Source organism: Panthera tigris, chromosome A1, assembly GCF_018350195.1.
Source record: "Panthera tigris isolate Pti1 chromosome A1, P.tigris_Pti1_mat1.1, whole genome shotgun sequence".
Classification (NCBI taxonomy): domain Eukaryota; kingdom Metazoa; phylum Chordata; class Mammalia; order Carnivora; family Felidae; genus Panthera; species Panthera tigris.
The window spans coordinates 238,080,032-238,100,569 of NC_056660.1; the positions used below are offsets into that span (position 1 = coordinate 238,080,032).

Consider the following 20,538-nt stretch of genomic DNA (forward strand, 5'->3'; position numbering starts at 1 on the left):
TCCAGATATGCAGACAAGGAATGCACAATGGTCTATACATCATAATGCAAATACAGATTTGCTTTCTTCTTCTCTTTAACCATTTAGCTAAGAAGATAACTAAAGTGGTTGCTATGAGGGAGAGAAGGGAGAGAATGCAGGAACAATTAAGGAGGTTAGCTCCAAATATAAGGGACTCTGAAAGAACATAAATGTTTTACATATTTGCAAAGTAAGTTTTTAAGGACCATCCTTAAAATTGAAAAACAGACAGTAATATCAATGACCCTACCTGCTGTGGACTGGAGTCTACAGAAGCCAGCCCTGAGACAACTACTAGGAAGGAGACCCCAAGTAGCAGCTGAAAGCAAGTAGGGAAAGAAGAAATCCATCTGTTTCCTTTAGTATCCGGTTATTTAAATACTTTAGGACACATGTTCACATATTAAACCATTTGCTTACTAAGAACAAGGAGAATATGTTTATTTCTTTCATGTGCTGTCAGCATCGAAATTCATTTTTACTTAATTATATACTACAACAAAATTTCTGGATTTCGATACTTCAGGTCAACAAACAGGCCTCAAGTCAAACAGTATAACCTCATAAATGGACTTGGAATAGAAATAGGTTTGTAATTTATGTTTATTTAAGAATCATGCCCAGTTTTATTAGTTCACAAGAATGAAGCCTCACACTTCCTGGCTATTGATTACTGGCAAGCTTCTGGCCACCAGGTAGATGATACCTATTCGAATGGTGACCCTTGTTCCCTTGAGGACAGGGTATCAATAGGACAGTTATGATATAAAAGCACACATGAGCTATTATTATACATGGGTACAAAGTCGGTCACCTCTGGCCCAATCAGTAGGAGCGAATGGCTGGAGGGACTGTGGCACAGTCTGCCTCATTCAAAGTTCTGTCAATGACGGGTCTGTACTCCAAGGAGACCTTAAAAAGAAAAATTGATAGACAAAATTTGTAGAAAACCACACAAACAGCATTCTCTTATGCTCTTTTGAAAAATTAACTATAAAACTTATTTGTAGGGGCACCTGGGCGGCTTAGTCGGTTAAGCACCCGACTCTTGATTTCGGCTCAGGTCATGATCTCACGGTTCAGTTCGTGAGTTCGAACCCTGAATGGGGCTCTGTACTGACAGTGCACAGAGCCTGCTTGGGAGTCTCCTTCTCTGTCCCTCCCCTGTTCTCTTTCTCTCAAACTAAAAAAAAAAAAAAAAAAAAAAAAAAAAAAAAAGGCAAATTTCAGGAACTTAAAACCACAAATATGTACTAGAGTATTTTTCACTAACAAACTCAAAAAGGATCTAAAAGCACAACAGGGGACTGGCTATGTAAATTATGGTAAATCCATGTAGTGAAATACAACAATTAAAATAACAATGTACAAAATTCTTGACGCTTTACACAAATGCTCAAGAAGTAGGTGAAACCCTGTATATACTGTCATCCTTTAATTACATTTAAACTATATATTTTTCTACTCATATTTAAGGAAAGTATATAAACATACATATAAGGAAAAGTGTATAAACATACATGCAAAACCTGAAGGAAATATTTCAAAATGATAATAATGAAATAAAATAAAATTTCAAAATAAATTTTCAAAATAAACTTCAAAATTTCAGAAATAAAAATTTCAAAATAATAATAAGGGGTATCTGTGATTGGTGATCTTACAAATGTTAATTTCCTTTATCTTGCACTGTCTATACTTTCTAAAATGAGCACTTACTTCTTATATAATTGTAAAAAGTCTTGAACATTACCAAAAATAGGATTGTACTGAGACAGAAGTCTGATACCTTTCTAAATAATTTTTTTGATGTTTGTTTATTTTTTGAGAGAAAGCATGCATGATTGCGAGAGTGGGGGAGGGGCACAGAGAGAGAGAGACAGAGAGAGAGAGAGAGAGAGAGAAAGAAAGCGCGAGAGACAGACAGAATCCCAAGCAGGCTCTGTGCTATCAGTGAAGAGCCCAATGTGGGGCTTGACCCCACAAACTGTGAGATCAGGACCTTAACTGAAATCAACAGTCAGACACTTAACTGACTGAGCCACCCAGGTGGCCCCAGTCTGATATCTTTCTACATACACTGTCAGAAAATAGCCTTCATGCAAAATTATGAAAATCACTGCCTGCCTGAAATAGCAGACACTAGGCACTCTGTATAAAGTGATGACAACAAAGCACAATGCAATTTCCGCAGACTGAGACAAATGATTGAGATGATCCCTTACAAGCCTGAAAAGCTTAAGGGTACACACTTTGTATCTTATTTCGGACTCTTAATGCCCAGGAGAAAAGTCAAATGGGTGAATTACCCTTCGGTGGAGTAAGACTGTGAGCCTTTATTGTACTTGTAGCTGGTTGTTCCCAGCACCCTCACCCCCTCCCCTTCTTGCTGTGCCCAGGCCAATGCCAAGGGCTGCACAGCATACCCTGGGTTCCCTGAGGCTGCACCCTGAGGTGGTCCGACCAATGGGAAGAAAGGAGTGTTTTCCCGTCCCACCCCCACCCCCTGATCTTGCTCTCTATGGGCTCCAGAATCCTCATCCCCTCCCCTGCTATCCAGGCTTGGGTGTTCACTCCTTGCCCAGTGCTAAGCTGTGGACGACCAGCCCTTCTGAACCACCTGCCCATGCTGAATTCTGCCTCCAGACAGAAGCTGACTGACAAGGTTTTTTCCAGTGGTATCTCAGATCTGTCAATGGTCGACTTAAATCCATGCTGCTTCTCCTAGTCCATCACACGCTGAACTCTAGAACATGTGGGACAGCGTATCTGTCAGCGATATGTGAACAGAACATGCCCCCATATACCTTCCCAGTCTTGATGTCGACATAGGAAAGGGTGTGCTTCCTCCAGTGTTCCTCAAATGGCTTCTTCTGCTGCCCCTGGATGGGCTTGGAGTAATCATACTCGTCAATCCGCTCCTGAGGCCAGAGAAAGTAAGTGTATTTCAGAAAATACCACTAACAATCACACTTCAAGTTTCTTACTTCTCTAACAGCAATTTAACCGGAAAATATGGCAAACTCATTGAAATGATACATGAGAGACCAGTCTGCTATGAATTCCCCTAGATCCCACCCAACAAGGAGCTATTCACGGACCCAACCAGACCTTGTTCTGAGCTGGGACATTCCTAGTCCATTTTTCAACCCATGCCCCTTCCTTCTACAATCCCTAATGAAACACCATTTTGTGTAGATCTGATCTAAAACAACACACAATGTGAAAAACAGTGCAACTGAGTCCCAAATGCAGGTGGGATGGAGAGATGAGACATGTGATCCATCTGCCAGTGGTCAGTCCTCCAGAGGACCTGTCCACCCTGGGGCTCCCAGACAGGCGGTTCCTCACTCCAGGGCCTCCACGGCGCGGGTCCCAACAAGGGTAGAATCCACCGAGGCCACAGAGCTAGCAGTGGGTCTGCAGCACCATGAGCTCAGAGCTCCATTTCTACAACCAGTGGGTGGTTTGGGTGTGGAAATCAGATCTTTTATGCACTTAAAAGTTTATCAAATACTTTGTCTTTCTGCTCTGTACTCTGGGAACTTTCATCTTCTTTCAGCTTTTATTGAAATGTTTCAGTTCTAGCAATTATATTAAAATTTTGTTCAAAAACTCTCAAAGAGAAGCTGAACACAATTAAGGAATACCCAGCACATAGTAATGAATAAGAATGTACAAGAGCCTCTTAAAATGAAAACCAGGGGCACCTGGCTGGCTCAGTCAGTGGAGCACGCAATTTTTGATCTCAGGGTTATGGGTTTGAGCCCCATGTTGGGTGTAGAGACAAATTACTTAAAAATAAAATTAATTAATTAAATAAAATAAAAACACTTTGCTTCTGTTTCTGCTGAGTGAGGTGAGTGTGGTGGTGGGGAAAGGCAAGCAAGTGGGGCTAGCACCTTCTTTCCCTTTTTGTTTATTTATTTTATAAGAGAAAGGAGCATGAGCGGGGGAGAGGGGCGGAGCGACAGAGGAGAGAGAATCCCGACACAAGGTTTGATCTCACAAATGGTGAGATCATGACCTGAGACGAAATCAAAAGTCAGATGCTTAACTGACTGAGCACTGCGCCCCCCCCCAGGTGCCCCACCTTCCCTTATTTCTGAACACATACCTACAGGTGAGCTCTCCCTGGGAAGCAGCTTCCACCTGCTTATCTGCTAACACTGAAGGAAAGCTCATTCATCTCATCACACAAACTGCCAACCAACAGCCTAGAGAAGCTTCTAGTTCTCAGTACATGTGACAAACGTGCTTAATTAATATTAATCTAATCCAGCTCCAGTCAGTGGAAGGTAAATTAACAAAGTTTCACAGCTGACTGGTGAGCCTGCTACCAGGAACACTAATACTGTCCCAGACCAAAGCCTGTCTGTCTGGAAAGTGGCTCAGGTCCTGCCGATATTCCATCCTAAGTTCGTGTTTGTTCCCGAGTGCCCATTTCCTTGATGTTTTGCTGTCATATGCTGAGTGCTCTGTTCTGGAAAAATCTGACAACTGTACTCTGCATAAAAATCACGTCATTTAAAAAAGTAGTGACCCAATGGGGCGCCTGGGTGACTCAGTCAGGTGAGCATCCAATGTCGGCTCAGGTCATGATCTCTCGGTTCATGAGTTCGAGCCCCGTGTCAGGCTCTGTGCCGACAGCTCAGAGCCTGGAGCCTGCTTCGGATTCTGTGTCTCCCTCTCTCTGTCCCTCCCCCACTTGTGCTCTGTCTCTCTCTCAAAAATAAACATTAAAAAAAAACAAACATTAAAAATTTTTTAAAAAGTGACCCAAGATGAGATCAGGTCTCAAATGATGATTTCCTCATCATTTTAAGTCAGTAAGTTAGCATTTTCTGGCAATAATACTCGGACTGCACAGCAACCTTTGACCAAGTAAAGTTCAGGTGTGTTTTGCTCAGGCTGCTACTGGCAGCAGCAAATACTGATCCAAACCAAGAAAAAGGTCACACTGGTAGTAAACACAGTGATACCAAAGTGTAAAAGTTATCAGGGGGGGAAAAAAAGGGCTTACTTTTTAAAATTTACTTTTGGGAAAATTGAGTGAAATGCAGAGAAAGTACAGGGTTAGGGACTAAGCAAGGCCAGGTGAGAGAAGGCATGATGTGCAAATAGGGTATGTTGTGAAGGCGCACCTTATAATCTTCCCTGGCATGAGCACCACGTGACTCCTTCCGAGCCTCCGCTCCATAAATGGTCTGAAGTGCACAAAGCATCAGGTTCTGCAGCTCTAGGGTCTCCACCAGGTCGGTGTTCCAGACCATTCCTGAGGACACACAAGGCACCCATGAGAGACAGGATCCAGTCAGATGGGTACTCCAGGCTGTAGCTATGGGCTTGCCAGCATCCACACAAATAGCAAGGACAGGTAAGTCAGCACTAAGTGGGATGCACAGGACCCTGAGGCAGCCTCCCTTGCAAATGCCCAGCACCCCAATTGTGTGCAGGGGCCCACAGAAATGCTCACCTCGGTCAAATGTCTTCAGATGTTTTAGGTCTCCATAGAGCTGGCTGATTTTCTCACAACCTTCCTGCAACACACTTCCCACACGGAACACTGCGGCATGATTTTGCATCGACTGTAACACAAAATACCATTTGTAAATCTTCAATTCATATGAAAAGCCATGCCAAGAACCATTAAACCCTTTAGATTTTTTCTTATGCATTTCACCTTTTTAAAAAAGATTTTATTTTATTAAAAAAAAAATTTTTTTTTAAAACGTTTATTTATTTTTGAGACAGAGAGAGACAGAGCATGAAGGGGGAGGGTCAGAGAGAGAGGGAGACACAGAATCTGAAACAGGCTCCAGGCTCTGAGCTGTCAGCACAGAGCCCGACGCGGGGCTCGAACTCACGGACCGCGGGATCATGACCTGAGCCGAAGTTGGCCGCTCAACTGACTGAGCCACCCAGGCGCCCCAAAAAAGATTTTATTTTTAACACAAGGCTCGAACTCACAAGCCCAAGACCAGGAGTTGCGCGCTCCACTGACTAAGCCAGCCAGCCATGGCTCATCGTGGTTCTGATCTGCATTTCCCTGATGATGAGTGACACTGAGCATCTTTTCATGTATCTGTTGGCCTATCCATAGGTCTTCTTTGGAGAGACATCCATTCAGCCCTTCTGTCCATTTCTTAGGCTGTTTTTGCACTACTGAGTTGTAGGAGTTCTTTATATATTTTGGGATATTAGCCCCTTATCAGACATATAATTTGCAAATATTTTCTCCCATTCTATACGAGAAAACTGTTTTACTGTTTTCAGTGTACTGATTTTTCTCCTCCTTGGTTAAATTTATTATTCCCAGGTATTTTATTCTTTCTGATACAGTTGTAAATGGGATTATTTTCTTAATTTCTCTTTCAGAAGATTTATTCTTTGTATACAGAAACAACAGATTTTTATGTATTGATTTTGCATATTTCAACACTACTGAATTCACTTACTAGGTCTAAGTTTTTTTGGTGGAGTCTGTGTCAAATATCTCATACATCTATAAATAGTGACTTTTACTTCTTCCTTTCCAGTTTGGACACCTCTTATTTCTCTTTCCTGCCTGACTGCTCTAGCTAGGACTTCCAGTATTGTGTTGAATGAAGTGGTAAGAGTGAACACTGTCTTGCTCCTATGTTAAGACGAAAAGCTTTTAGCTTTTCACCACTGAGTGTGACAGTAGCTGTGGGCTTGTCACATATGGCCCTGATTACACTGAGGTACATTCCCTCTATACCTGCCTTGTTGAGAGTTTTATCATAAATAGATGTTAAATGAAGTTCTGATTAATGCTTTTTTATTAATTTATTTTATTAATTTTTTTAACGTTTATTCATTTCTGAGACACAGTGAGCAGGGAAGGGGCAGAGAGAGAGGGAGACACGGGATCTGAAGCAGGCTCCAGGCTGAACTGTCAGCACAGATCCCGACGTGGGGCTTAAACCCACGAACTGCGAGACCATGACCTAAGCCGAAGTCAGACGCTCAATTGACTGAGCCACCCAGGCACACCAATGCTTTTTAAATTTTTTTAATGTTTATTTTTTACGAGATAGAGTGTGAATGGGGAAGGGGTAGAGAGAGAGAGGGAGATACAGAATCCGAAGCAGGATCCAGGCTCTGAGCTGTCAGCACAGAGCCTGATGCAGGGCTTGAACCCACGAGCAGTGAGATCATGACCTGAGCCGAAGTCAGTCACTCAATTGACTGAGCCACCCAGGTGCCCCTGATAAATGCTTTTAAAACATGATTCTATGTTCCTATTAAGTACATGTCTTAAATCCATGTCCGTTATTTAAAATGGAACATTGTGCATTTAGGGAAGGCAGTTTGTGGAACTTGGCCAAGATCTGTGATTCCAAGCAGACTTACTTCTGAGGCATAATGTACTGAGTGGTGGCAGAAAGGCGTAAGGGTTCCACCTTCGAATTCCCAAGGAGACAGCAGTTCCTAGACTTGCTCCACCCTCGAGATCTGGTGGTAAATGTTCTAGGAGCAGCAGGTGGCTCCTTGCTGACACAAACTAAGAAGTGCTAAGATTATGAGGTGGTCTGCAGTGAGCCTGGAGTGGATGGTCATAAAGTAGAGGGAGAAGTGAGAAGCCTGGGAGCGTTCCCTGGTGGACTTCTGGTTAAATACTGTAAAAACTCCTCATGTGTCAAATTCCTGTATGGTTTTCTTGTTTATGCTCATAAGAAATGGGACATGAAATAAAACTGAAATTTATTTTAGGATCTACCTTTGTTTCCTATCACTCACCGAATGACCTTTCATCACGCTTGAAAAACCCCCTTATCCCATGCTTAATCACAGCATGTGCCCGGGCCTACTTCTGGACTCTATGCAACTGATCTAGATGTCTCCTTCTCTATCACAGACTAACACAGCTTGTTGACTTAGTTCTATTTAACAGATACCTCATCTATTTCTTTAGAAAGATACATAATTTAAAAATTATAAAGCATACCATCAAACGTCTTGGCTTTTCAGCGAAAGCAAAGGGAAAAAGCTGTCTCAGAATCTGGTAAATGTTAATTAACACATTCTTTTATGTTCTTCAGCGCTCATGTTGTCATACTCTTTAGGGTTAGGGTTATTCAAGGTATTTTAAACTTTTTGGCTGCACCGTGAAGATCATTTTCACATGGATTCCTGCAGGTATACTGGAAAGCTACTCATTTCCATATATGAATCTTTTATCCAGATGCTTTACTTCATTCTTGTTTTTATTAGTTTTCCACTTACCATCTTGGAATTTTTAATTGTATCAGTAAGCAGTAATTTTGTCTATTCCTTTTCAATACATTTGTCATTTCTTTTCTCTTTCTTACTGTATTTACTGGAATCAGCAAAATGATTACTCCGTCCCCCAACTCAAGTGTCCATTCCACGAGGGCAGGATTTTTTGTTTTCTTTGGATGACTCGGGCATCTAGAATACTGCCTGGCACACAGCAGATACCAATTCAGATGGTCCCTAACCTATGAGGGTTTGAGCAATGATTTTTCCACTTTACAAGGAAACAAAAGGGATCTGCATTCAGAGAAACCGTGCCGGGAACTGTCACCTTTTCTCAGGCTGGCAGTGTGCATTAGGGCACACTCTCATGACTCTGGGTGGTGGTAGCAGCTGCAGCTCCCACTGAGCCCCATGGTCCTGAGGCTCAATAACCATCTCCACTCACACAACCACTGTTTTTCACTTCCAGTACAGTATTCAATAAATTACGTGAGACAGACCACACCCTCTTATACAATAGGCTTCATGTCAGATGAACTTTCCCTACTGCAAGCTAACCTAGGTGCTCTGAGCACATTTAAGGCCAGCTAGGCGAATGTTCAGTAAGACAGGTGTGTTAAATGCATTTTTTCAGGACATAATCCCATTGTGAGTCAAAGATCTGTACGTGCCTTATTTAGTGGGAATACCTCTAAGGTTTCCTATTTCAAAATCTCTCATGGATTCACCATTTCCATATCCAAACGGAAGTTCCTACTATCCAGTGCAATGATTACATCTGTCCTAGCTGGCCTCCCAACTCCTGGTATCAGTACCCCACAAAAGTCCTGCACAGATCACTTGACTGGTTTCCTTAAACATACCTTTGTCCTTCACACATGCTATTTGCCTTACCTTTCCAGGAAGCCTCCCTGAAGCCCAGTCTCACCTGAACACAGAACCACACAGTCCTATAAAAGCTGCATGGTGCAACTTTTGGTGGTGAGCATTTGTGCCACTGGACTCCTTATCAGAATGTGACTAAAGCAAAGGGTGGCTTCTTTTTGGAAAATGCCTCCACAAATTCTTACAAATAATTTCAAGTGGACAGAGATCTTACTTATGGACCAAGGATCTCTGTAGTCGAAGAACCTGATGGATCCCTAGCTGTTTTACATACTACTTTTATTGATCTAACCCTGCGTTATCCAATGCAGTAACCATGTGTAGCGATTTATATTAAATTGAAACTGAATAAAACTCAGTTCTTTAGTCACACTAGCCACATTTCACATGCTGCACAGTCACATGTGGTCAAAGACACATGTTCCCATCCTCAGAGAACATCCCATCAGACATGCTGATCTAGAAGATAAATACTGTGACGACAACTAGTGCACAGATTACCATTTCCCCCCAAAACCCACACTCTCCACTCTTCCTGACTTTATTTAGGGGATACAATGGCCCCAGTTTAAAGACATTTCCCAGAGTTGCTAGAAGCTGGGTGTGATGATAGGATTAACTTCTTGGCAATGAGATGTGTTGGGCTTTCAGGAAGCCTGGTATAAGGAAGTTCCCAGCTGGGACCTTCTTGGACCTTCCACTCTCTCTCCCCCTTCAGGCTGTGACATACACACAACAGAAGAGAGGGTCTGAGGAGCCACATACAAGCACGGTGGGATGTAGAAGTTGTAGTTTCCGCCCTGGGCTGCTACCTGCGGTCTTCTGTGTGTAATGTGTCCTCTTGCTACTCAACCCGGGCCTGGCACAGGACTGTGGACACAATGGCCTGCTCACTTCAGAGCACAGGTGCTTACCTTCTGCATGTTGAGTCGTAGTTCTGATGTTCTTAGGGTTCCATCAGCAAACCTCAACTTATCAAGATTCATGACAGACTCTTCTCCAGCATTTGGTTTAATTGGAGGAACTTTATCTCCTTAAAAAATATACAAACAAAAAGCTAGAATTTAATGGCTTTTGGAAAATGTACCCATAACCTGAGCGAATGTTCCACCCAAGCCACCCTTTAACTGAAGCACCACATATTGACTTGGGGCCATAAACATATAAAGACAAAATTTCTGGCAAGGAGGAGGTATCCAGTAAGAAATCTTTGAACAAAACAGAAACTATTCTTAAGCTTAAAAATTAGATTTATGCAAAGACACCTTGCAGTATTACTCTACAGAAGGGAGAACTGGCACCTTCAGGTAGTGAGCAGTTTCCAACAATTCTGCCACCACCACCCACCCCCACCCATGACGTGGTCCTCATTCAAAGATGAGGGAGGACCTGGTCTGGCACGTTTAAAAGTCTCTTGCTGATTCAGACCCTTATATCTGCTTACCCAAACCTCAAGATTTGCTCTTCTTGCTTTTCTAAAAAATAAAGATAAATGTTTTGAAGATTTTTTAAAGGTTTTTTTTTTGGGGGGGGGTAACATGTTTTGAAATGTATTTTTTTCAAGAGGTAAAAGGGGCAGAAGGTATGAAAAACAGGAAACAAAGGTTTGCAGGTAAAGTTGGGCTGCTCACAGCTGCTCTCTGCAAGGGGCCAGGGCAATGGTCTCTCATGTGACATGCCCCAATTTTAGGCCGGTTACAGTTTCTTCTTCTTCTTTTTTTTATAATGTTTATTCATTTTTGAGAGACACAGAGTACAAGCGGAGTGGGGCGGGGGAGACACAGAATCCGAAGCAGGCTCCAGGCTCTGGGCTGTCAGCACAGAGCCTGACACGGGGCTCGAACCCACGAACTGTTATATCATGACCTGAGCCGAAGTTGGACACAACTGACTGACCCACCCAGGTGCCCCTGGTTGTGGTTTCTTCTGCTTTTGTTTTTAACGTTTTTAAAAAGTGATCATTTACCAAAATTATTTTTCTTTAGGTGCATAGTTCTACAAATGTTGACACATGGTATGGATTCCTGTAACCATCATAATAGGATCCAGATTAAGGTTTAAACATTTTAATGTTTAAAATATTCATATTTGGGAAAATATAGTGATGCTCTTCCTTTTTTTTTGTTTTTAAAAGTTAAAGTACAATTATCATTTTTGGTGTAGAGTTTTGCACATTTTGCCTCACAGAGTCACACAAGCTCCACCATGAGCAGGACGGCAACCACCAAGCCGTGTTATTCCCTAGTTCTGTCTCCTCCAAGATGTTATGTAAATAAAGTTAGGTGTATGTATATAGCCTTTTAAGCTTGGGTCACACAACCTCATATGTTTTGAAATGCATTTGTGTTGTTGCATGTAGGAGTAATTTGTTCCTTTTTACTGCTAAGTTTAAAAAACGTTTTAAAACTGTATACTGATCCTTCAGATACAAAAGTACAAGATATTCATCTTTTCTAACAATATTAAAAAAAAATTTGTTTTTTTTTTTGAGAGAGTGAGAGAGAGAGAGAGAGAGAGAGAGAGAGAGAGAGAATGAGTGCGTGTGTGAGCAAAGGAGCAGAGGGAGAGAATCCTGAGCAGGTTCCAAGCCCCTAATGTGGGGCTCAATCCCATGACCCTGGGATCAGAGTGAGATGCCCCGAAAGTAAAGATATTCTTACAAAACTTCCTTTTTCTCTTTTTCAAAGAAAAGAAACCTCGAATTTTCTGCTTTCCTCTGAGATCTGATTTCAGGCTTCACTGCTATAGTGAAATGAGCATTAGATTTGGTATCAGACCAGGTGGGTTCAACTCCTGCCTCTGCAGCAAACACTGGGACAGGGCCCCACATCTGCCCTTCACAGCCTGGACTTGTAGTCAGAGCAAGGGAGAGGGTGTCTGAAAATACAGCTGTCCTTCTCCTTACATATATCTGCTAACTGCAGACGTAAAGGGGAGCACGGCATGGTATACTAAGGGCTGTGTTTAACTAATGGGATAGTAAGATTTTCACCAACTTAAAAGTCCATACGAAAAGCTTTTGTACAATAAAAATAGCACAACTGATACTAAATAGTCACCGTCAATGAAGCGTAACGAGAAGAGCAGAGGCCTGGGGATCCCACGACACTTCCCTTGGAAACAGTGACTTCCCCTCACATGTTGTTCTGAGCAAATGGGCCAACACAATCTACATGAAGACCCTCTGAATGTCAAAGCGACAGTAAGTGTCCTGTTCACAGTGGGACTCACCCTTCTAGCACATGGCATTTTTTCCTCAGCAGATTATTTTAACAGAAGAACGCAATCACTGACTTGAATCCACTGTATCAATGCAGGGACGGATAGGACCCAATCCTCTGTTTGTGTACATTACGTCCTCCCTTTCTGCTTTAATAGGGTATTTATATTTTGTTTTTAGAATCTAAATTACTTTTCCATAAGTACTGAAAACTACTCTATCGTCATACCTGTTTAAAATATTTTACTACAGGGGCGCCTGGGTGGCGCAGTCGGTTAAGCGTCCGACTTCAGCCAGGTCACGATCTCGCGGTCTGTGAGTTCGAGCCCCGCGTCAGGCTCTGGGCTGATGGCTCGGAGCCTGGAGCCTGTTTCTGATTCTGTGTCTCCCTCTCTCTCTGCCCCTCCCCCGTTCATGCTCTGTCTCTCTCTGTCCCAAAAATAAATAAAAAACGTTGAAAAAAATAAATAAATAAAATAAAATATTTTACTACAAATAAGTAATTTATATCGAGCAAGCAACTATGTGATAAACCTCCCCTTAAAATAACTCCCTAACAATGACTTTTCTAAGCAGAGCACAAGGACTATAGGACAGAATCTGACCAAAACCAGGTTACCTTCTTAATTGTTAAGACCCTCACCCAACCTGTGTCTAGTCTCAAGTCTATCACCATATAAATTTCTGATTGCTCTGTTTCCTCACTTATAGGGGGTAAAAAGAGACTACCCCCTTCATGATCACTAAACAAATTTCCAATTACAAATCAAGACATGGTAACCTCTTGCCTCCTGAAACAGCCTGGAGAAACACATACCGGGTCTGCAGGACTCCGCGATACTCAGGGCACACGCCCGACCAAAGACAACCAGATCCAAGAGTGAGTTTGCCCCAAGACGGTTGGCACCATGCACGGAGGCGCAGGCAGCCTCCCCACAGGCATACAGGCCGGGCACGATCTGATCCTGGCCATTCACATGCCTCAGAACCTGTGGAAGGAAGACTGAAGACTTAGGAGCAAAGTCTGCACAGGACTGCTTCCTGCGGTGGGGTGTCTGCATGCAGGGGCAGAGGGAGGAGGGCAGGTGAAGGCCAGATCTGCTCTCACCTACAGGGAACTCTCTGTGTCAGTCCAGTCTCCGCCCTCTGCACCCAGACACTCAGCCACCCCAGGCCAAGAGAGATCAAAGGATCCCATGTGGCAGCACCTGTGATTTTAATCCCACACCTACTGCTCACGAGAAACCTCACTCATCACCTCTAACTGATCCCCTACTCCCTCACTCTGACTCTGGATTCGAATGAAGGGAAGGGAGTAGGGCAGACTTGAGTTGTAACTCAGATGCTTCCAGCCTATTACTCATCTATGAACGTAATCTCCAGTCACCTCGCCTAAGGACAGGCCAAAAAAGTCAAGAACCAAAAAGCTCTGGGTGAACTACAAACCCCTCGAAGGTACTTGTTGTAAAGAGAATACAATTTACAAGGCTGCAGTAAAAGTAACAAGAGATCATACGGTAAAATAAATTATAAGCTGGGAAAAACAATGATATTACATCTATGACTGCCTACTATGGAGGGATCAGTAAGTTATCAGTAACTACTCATCACTATGGAGTGAAAAGTGAAAGCTGAAAGGTGGCCGAGCCCCCTGCCCTCTGGCAGCATCTACTCAAGGGAAGTGCAGCCTGTACAACAACACAGTGCCTTCTGAGGAAAACATCGGTCTTCTCTGAGCTCGCAAGGGCACCTGTATCATTCCCGCCCTCTTTCCCACCGTGGAAGGGTCTTGGTTTGGTCACCTGCCCCTTGTAGTTGGTGGGAATGCCGCCCATGTTATAATGCACGGTGGGAAGGACGGGGATGGGCTCCTTGGTGACATCTACACCTGCGAAGATCATGGCCGTCTCTGAAATGCCAGGCAGCCGTATGGCCAGCTGCTCTGGGGGTAGGTGGTGCAACTGCAGGTAGACGTGATCTTTTTCAGGGCCACAGCCTCTGGTGGAAAAGGACATCACGGTGTGAGGCAAAAAACGGCAATTATAGAAAATGTGAGACTATGAGTTTCACATTTTTTTATGCTGTACAAAATTTCCCTTCACTTGTGGCCATCCATTCTTCACATCTCTGAGCACGTGCTCTGTGACAGCATCTCCTCTGAGCACCTGCTCTGTGACAGGGTAGACTGAATGTGGTAGGACACAGCCAGAACATGGACAGACTTCCAGCCCTCACTGAGTTCATACTCTAGTCTTAGGAAGTCACAATTAGCTGTTTTCCTTGGTAAATGCATTAGAAAGTCCTTTTAATGCAAACACTCCAAATATAAAATCTCTAGAAGTTATAACATCAAAGATACAAGAAAGATCACCATCGTAAGGCAGCACTGGCACTCAAGAGCCTGCACAGTGAAGGTCTCGAACGCATGTGGGTCCCCAAACAGCATCGAAGGCCCATCGAAGGGGAGGAGAGGTAGCCTACGCAGAGTTGGGTGGGGTAGGTGAGTTGCTAAAACTCACACAGAAGCCACACAAGCCCATGTGCACATGTAGACATGAATAGCAGCCACCAAAGAGAAAGGAGGGTGTGCATGTGTGTGTGTGTGTGCACTCAGACACCTTTGGATAGAATGACACAGACCTTCCTTCACGTATTTCCAGAGTCATGGACCGAGACACGACGTCTCTGGATGCCAGGTCCTTTGCAACCGGGGCATATCGCTCCATGAATCTTTCGCCTTGACTGTTAATGAGAATGCCTCCCTCTCCACGGCACCCTTCTGTAATGAGACAACCGGCACCATATATACCTGCAAAGAACCCAGTTAATTAGATGATTATAACCTAACAATTGCTAGGTCAATATTTCAAATGCAAATTTTTTTCCAATACATTTCTGGGGGTGGAAAGGAAAAGGGTATGCAAGGGGCATGATGCTCACAACAGAATAAGACAAAGGACAGGTTAAGTAAGGAATAGTAGGACGTTTTGACAACAAAAAGCACCAATGAAGCAGCAGTGAGGAGAAAGGGCAGCTAATGTAGTAACAACACAGCTTGGCTGAATATTCCAATTCCAACAGCTTTTCAGCTTTCAGCACAACCAAGCATGAGTTAAATATCTCAGGTTTTGTTTTAATTGTAGAATGTTCTTTTATAGCATGAAATTGTGACTAGGTAAGAAAAACCAGCTTGGAAAATTCGTATCTAAAAATTGGTTAATGGGGCGACTGGGTGGCTTAGTCGGTTGAGTGTCCGACTTTGGCTCAGGTCATGATCTCACGGTCTATGGGTTCGAGCCCCGCATTGGGCTCCGTGCCGACAGCTCAGAGCCTGGAGCCTGCTTTGGATTCTGTGTCTCCCTCTCTCTGCCCCTCCCCCACTCATGCTCTGTCTCTCTCTGTCTCTTGAAAATAAATAAAAATAAAAACTTAAAAAAAAATAAAAACTGGTTAACAACAGCAATAATTACCACCGTTCATACTTGTACTGTACTTGCTGTATACAACTCTAAGTTTTGTAACAACCCCAGGAAATATCCCTATTTTCAGAGAAAGCGATGATAGCCTAGGAACTTGTCAGTGTTCTGCAGCTGGGAAGGCAGAGCCAAATGCACACCTGGCAACTAGGCAGGTCTGTGCCCTTAATCTCACTGTCCCTTCAATAAGGAATGCCAAGCACCTGAATTTTAACAAGGAGACAAACACCTATGTCAATGTCACCTGAAAGTTAAAACTGTCATTACCACACCAGAAGAGTTTTCTTGCTTTAAGAACAAGAAAGCAGGGGCACCTGAGTGGCTCAGTTGGTTAAGCATCTGACTTCAGTTCAGGTCATGACCTCACGGTTGGTGAGGTCGAGCCCCAGTCAGGCTCTGTGCTGACAGCTCAGGGCCTGGAGCCTGCTTCGGATTCTGTGTCTCTCTCTGTGCCCCTCCCCTGCTCACACTGTCTCTTTCTCTCAAAAATAAACAAACTTTTAAAAGAAAAAAAAAAACAAAAAACAAAACAAGAATTTCCTGGAGCACCTGGGTGGCTCAGTCAATTGTGTTTTGACTCTTGATTTTGGCTCAGGTCATGATCTCACAGTTTGGGAGGCAGAGCCCCAAGTCAGGTTCCATGCTGACAGGAGGGAGCCTGCCTGGGATTCTCTCTCCTGGTCTCTCTGTTCCTCTCCCGCTCACATATTCTCTCTCAAAATAAATAAGTAAACTTTAAAACAAAACAAAAACTCCCAAAACCAGTATTAAAAAACTACCTAAAACATTTTTTACTTTTTATCCCTGCCAGGGATCAGAAAAAATATACTGACAGAGCAAAGAGAAAACCCAGGTCTGGTTCTTTAGCATGGTGTGAGGCTACTTCCACAAAGTGTGGTGTCCCCTCAGTTGACAGGTCAGAAAAGCAACTAGAAACAAAGTCCAGAATGAGACTTGCCTGTCCCAAGAGGCAGATCTCTCTCTCCAATTCATATCTGAATAATGAACTCTTTCAATTCTGCACCTGCAGCCTAGACCTCCCGTCTGAACTCCACATTTGCACACTCAACTGTCTGAGGACGCAAGATGAGCTCAATGTGCCCACAACTGGCACCATAGTCATTAACATCTCAGGGGGCCACATCTGCCATAGCTCGTCCCGACTTTTTACTCTACTGGACACCCTGATGTTTTCCCTGTAACACTGGAATCTGCCCATGCCACAACTCTGATCAACAGCTCTCGGGACATTCACTCAGGAAACACTGATGAGGTCCTACTATGTGCCAGGCACTGTGAACTGCATCACCTGTCCCCACCTCCGGGAGCTGACAATCGAGTTGGGGAGAGGGACACTGAACAGTCTTTACATAAAGCTCCAGCTTTACGACTGGAGCAGGTATCGCCAAGGCAAGGTGGTGGCCTAAACTGCCTTGGGAGAAATGGAAAAAACTTTCTTGAGCAAATGACAAGCTGGGCTCTGAGAATGTGCTAGTGTGTGGGACTACAGAGGGGCATCGAGAGGTATGAGAGTCCTGACCCCATGAAAGTGGTCCCGTCCTACCTGTGGGGTGAAACTGAACGAACTCCAAGTCCTGGCAGGGAAGGCCTGCCCTGGTGACCATGGCGGTGCCGTCACCGGTGCTGGTGTGGGCAGATGTGCAGCTGAAGTAGGTGCGCCCGTAGCCTCTGGAAAACAGACGGGCCAGCAGAGAGAAAGCAGTGACACATGGTGTCCCGTCAGGATCGCCTTTCTAGTGGCACCAGAGTGGACAGAGCAGCCCGCAGCACCATGACAGGTGCTGTCTGCATGCGCTACCCTGGGCAACTGGGGCAGGAGCCTGGGAGACGGAGGAGGCACTCTCGTTTATACTTCAAGGCACTTTCATGCTATCTGAATGACCTCCCTGAGAAGCGTGTGCTGCTTTAATGCTGAAATTTTTGCTTTTTATGGACTCACTCTTGTAAAGGGTTAAAATAACGGACTGACAATGTAAGAAATGTAATTTAGTTTCATCGTGTGAACAAACAGCACTTATCTACACCAGAAATCAGTATAAACACAGTGTCCACTAAAGCAAAAGACAGGTTAAGCCAGGAAGTGTCACGTGACTCTCCAGACCCGTTTCCTCAAGGGTCCTCTCAGGTGCAAGCTGAAGACAGATACTTCCTCACCTACCTGAGGCAGATGCTATGATTGTCCCCTTTGGAGACATGGAACTGAGACTGGCAAAGTTTATTATGCTCCTGGGTTAGGTCACTGCCTCCATTTTTTTTTTTTTTTAAAGAAACTCAGAGACCCAACTTTCCTACAGAAAAACTAAATACAAGTTACACTCCTACCCAGTAGCTACAACAGTGTTCTTTGCTCTTATGCGATGGATGGACCCGTCTTCTATGCACAGCGCAATAACACCACGACATTCTCCATTTTCCATCAGGAGATCCAAGGCAAAATACTCTACAAAATAGCTGGTATCATATCGCAGAGACTAAAAAACATGAAAGAAAAAAGAATCCCACAGTTTCAATTGCATTTAGGGTGTGAAACTAACATTTCAGCAATACTGCTCATATGAACAAGTTCAGGGCTCTGATGTGGTGTGTAACAAATGGACAGGGTAAACCCTGGGTTGCAAAAGAAGCCACAGACTTTACTTGCATCAACCATAGTGCTGATGCTGTTGTGGATCAACATGAAAGGTACCCTGCTCTCAGGTGTATGATCAGATCGTAACAAGGACATACACATGTCATGCATGTCAGAGAAGATGCTGTAGCTGCTCAGTAAACATGAAGGGCTCTCACAAAACCACCAGCTCCCCAACATGACACAGTATACTGCAGGATGGGCAGATCCTGGCACACATGTGTCAATGCACTCAGCCGAAGCTGCCACCAGGGTCCTAACATTTGCAAATCAAGAATCTGTCCCCATTTGAGAGCAAGAATTCAGAATACTGATTATTATGAATCAGTGATTCCAAATATTGATTACTTGGCTATGCCAAAGTAGGCCCTGATTATCTAGTAACTACTGTCCCCCAAACCTTAGTCCAGTTTGAACACTTAAGTATTAAATCAATTAGTTCAGGAACTCAGAGGTGCTGAGTCCTAAAATACTTGCTCTGTTCTTATACTTTCAGTATGGCAGATCAATTTAATTTTCTAAAATAGACACTTTCAAATTAATAATTAACAAATATACATCCTGCCATGTTAGTCTGCTGTTTATTAAGCAACCCCAGGGCTGACATGCTGACCTTCTGACCTGTCCCAGAGTGGCCTGTTTCCAGCTCATCACCACATGCCTGGCCTAACCAGACCATGTCCTGTCACCCCATGCACCCAGGGTGGCCTCACCCTTCCATACAACGTGTGCAGCAGCGAGTGGCCAGTGCGGTCAGCCACACAGCAGCACCGATGGGCCTGCCCGCCTTTCCCAAACTTGAGGCTCTGTCCACCAAAAGCACGCTGGTAGATCCTCCCATCTTCAGTTCTGCTGAATGGCATGCCATAATTCTCCAGCTGTGAAATATGAAAACAAACACCTAGTACCTTGAAGGAATCGGGATATTCATCGCTGATTTACACTAAACAATTTCAACATAAACCTGTAAACCCAAACCAATACGTTCTATGAAAATTTCAACACTTCAGGAAAAGAGAAAAACTTTGTTATTAAATGAACTGAATGGTTAATGATAGGAAAGATTTCCCTTGTTACATCAACTCGTTACCATTCCTTGGGCTGACCACATTTGCCTTGACCTCTCTTTTCTACCAGAAACAGACCATGCAAGGACAGTACCTCTACCACGGAAGCAGGGGCCTGCTCTGTCATGTAGTGGATGGCATCCTGGTCCCCCAGCCAGTCGGAGCCTTTCACAGTGTCGTAGAAGTGCCACCTCCAGTTGTCCTCCTCCATGTTCCCCAGAGCAGCATTGATCCCTCCCTGTAAACACAGGGCAGACTTACAGGCTACGAAAGGGAACCCTGGACCTTCCAGGCCCATCCCCCTTCCACCCACTGCCCAAAACTGGATTCAGAGAAAGCCAACTAATTTTGACAACAATGGCATGTGAGGGACCTGACTGCAGTCCGGTTGGTTACAGGACCGTCCTGAGCAGGGAGAGGCATGACAGATGCCAAATCTTACCTCCCTCAGCCTCAGTGCCCTTACCCATGAAGGGACATGAAGCTGAACTTGAGAGCCATCTGGAGGGTTAAGTGAGGTTTTATGTGCAATGCTCGTCACCTCCAAACCTGGCACATAAAAGGCACTGAGCAAATCTATCTGGGATAATTCTATGACAAAATGTTCCCAGTGGCATTTATGGACATGTGTTAAAGAAGTACTTACTGTCAAGGAATAAACTCTAAACTCAGAGTCACATTCTCTACCGTGTCTGTCTCTCAGAGTCACAGAAAAGGGCAGTACAGGGACAAATGTAACACTCACACTTTTCCTCCGCAACTTAAAACCGGATAACTCATCTCTTTTTGAGAAGAAAAGGCACATTTTCTGACTTCCCTCTTTTTTGCAAATGTTCCTCAATCAAGCTTCTGAGTCAAGCAGACCCATGCAGGAATTCTTTCCCCGCTTGGTGCTGCTGTGCCTCAGTTTCCCATTATGTTTCAGTTATCAAGAAAAGAGTCACCAGCACAAAGCCAGGAACCCTAACAAGACAA

The 20,538-nt window shown here is 43.9% G+C and overlaps 1 protein-coding gene across 2 annotated transcripts in view; it reads right to left on the reverse strand.

Annotated features, from left to right (window-relative positions):
* Positions 1–606: 606 nt before the first annotated feature.
* SDHA (succinate dehydrogenase complex flavoprotein subunit A) overlaps positions 607–20,538 on the reverse strand; it is a 30,137-nt gene continuing 10,205 nt past the window's right edge. For both annotated transcript variants that reach the window (XM_007087278.3, XM_007087277.3), the window contains exons 4-15: positions 19,658–19,801; positions 19,210–19,374; positions 18,190–18,338; positions 17,411–17,535; positions 15,011–15,179; positions 14,173–14,368; positions 13,188–13,359; positions 10,065–10,183; positions 5,498–5,609; positions 5,166–5,296; positions 2,829–2,942; positions 607–933 (exon numbers count right to left, since the gene is read on the reverse strand). In XM_007087278.3, the coding sequence (XP_007087340.2) occupies positions 847–933; positions 2,829–2,942; positions 5,166–5,296; positions 5,498–5,609; positions 10,065–10,183; positions 13,188–13,359; positions 14,173–14,368; positions 15,011–15,179; positions 17,411–17,535; positions 18,190–18,338; positions 19,210–19,374; positions 19,658–19,801 (1,683 nt within the window). In that variant the 3' untranslated portion in view covers positions 607–846. The remainder of the gene's footprint in view (positions 934–2,828; positions 2,943–5,165; positions 5,297–5,497; positions 5,610–10,064; positions 10,184–13,187; positions 13,360–14,172; positions 14,369–15,010; positions 15,180–17,410; positions 17,536–18,189; positions 18,339–19,209; positions 19,375–19,657; positions 19,802–20,538) is intronic.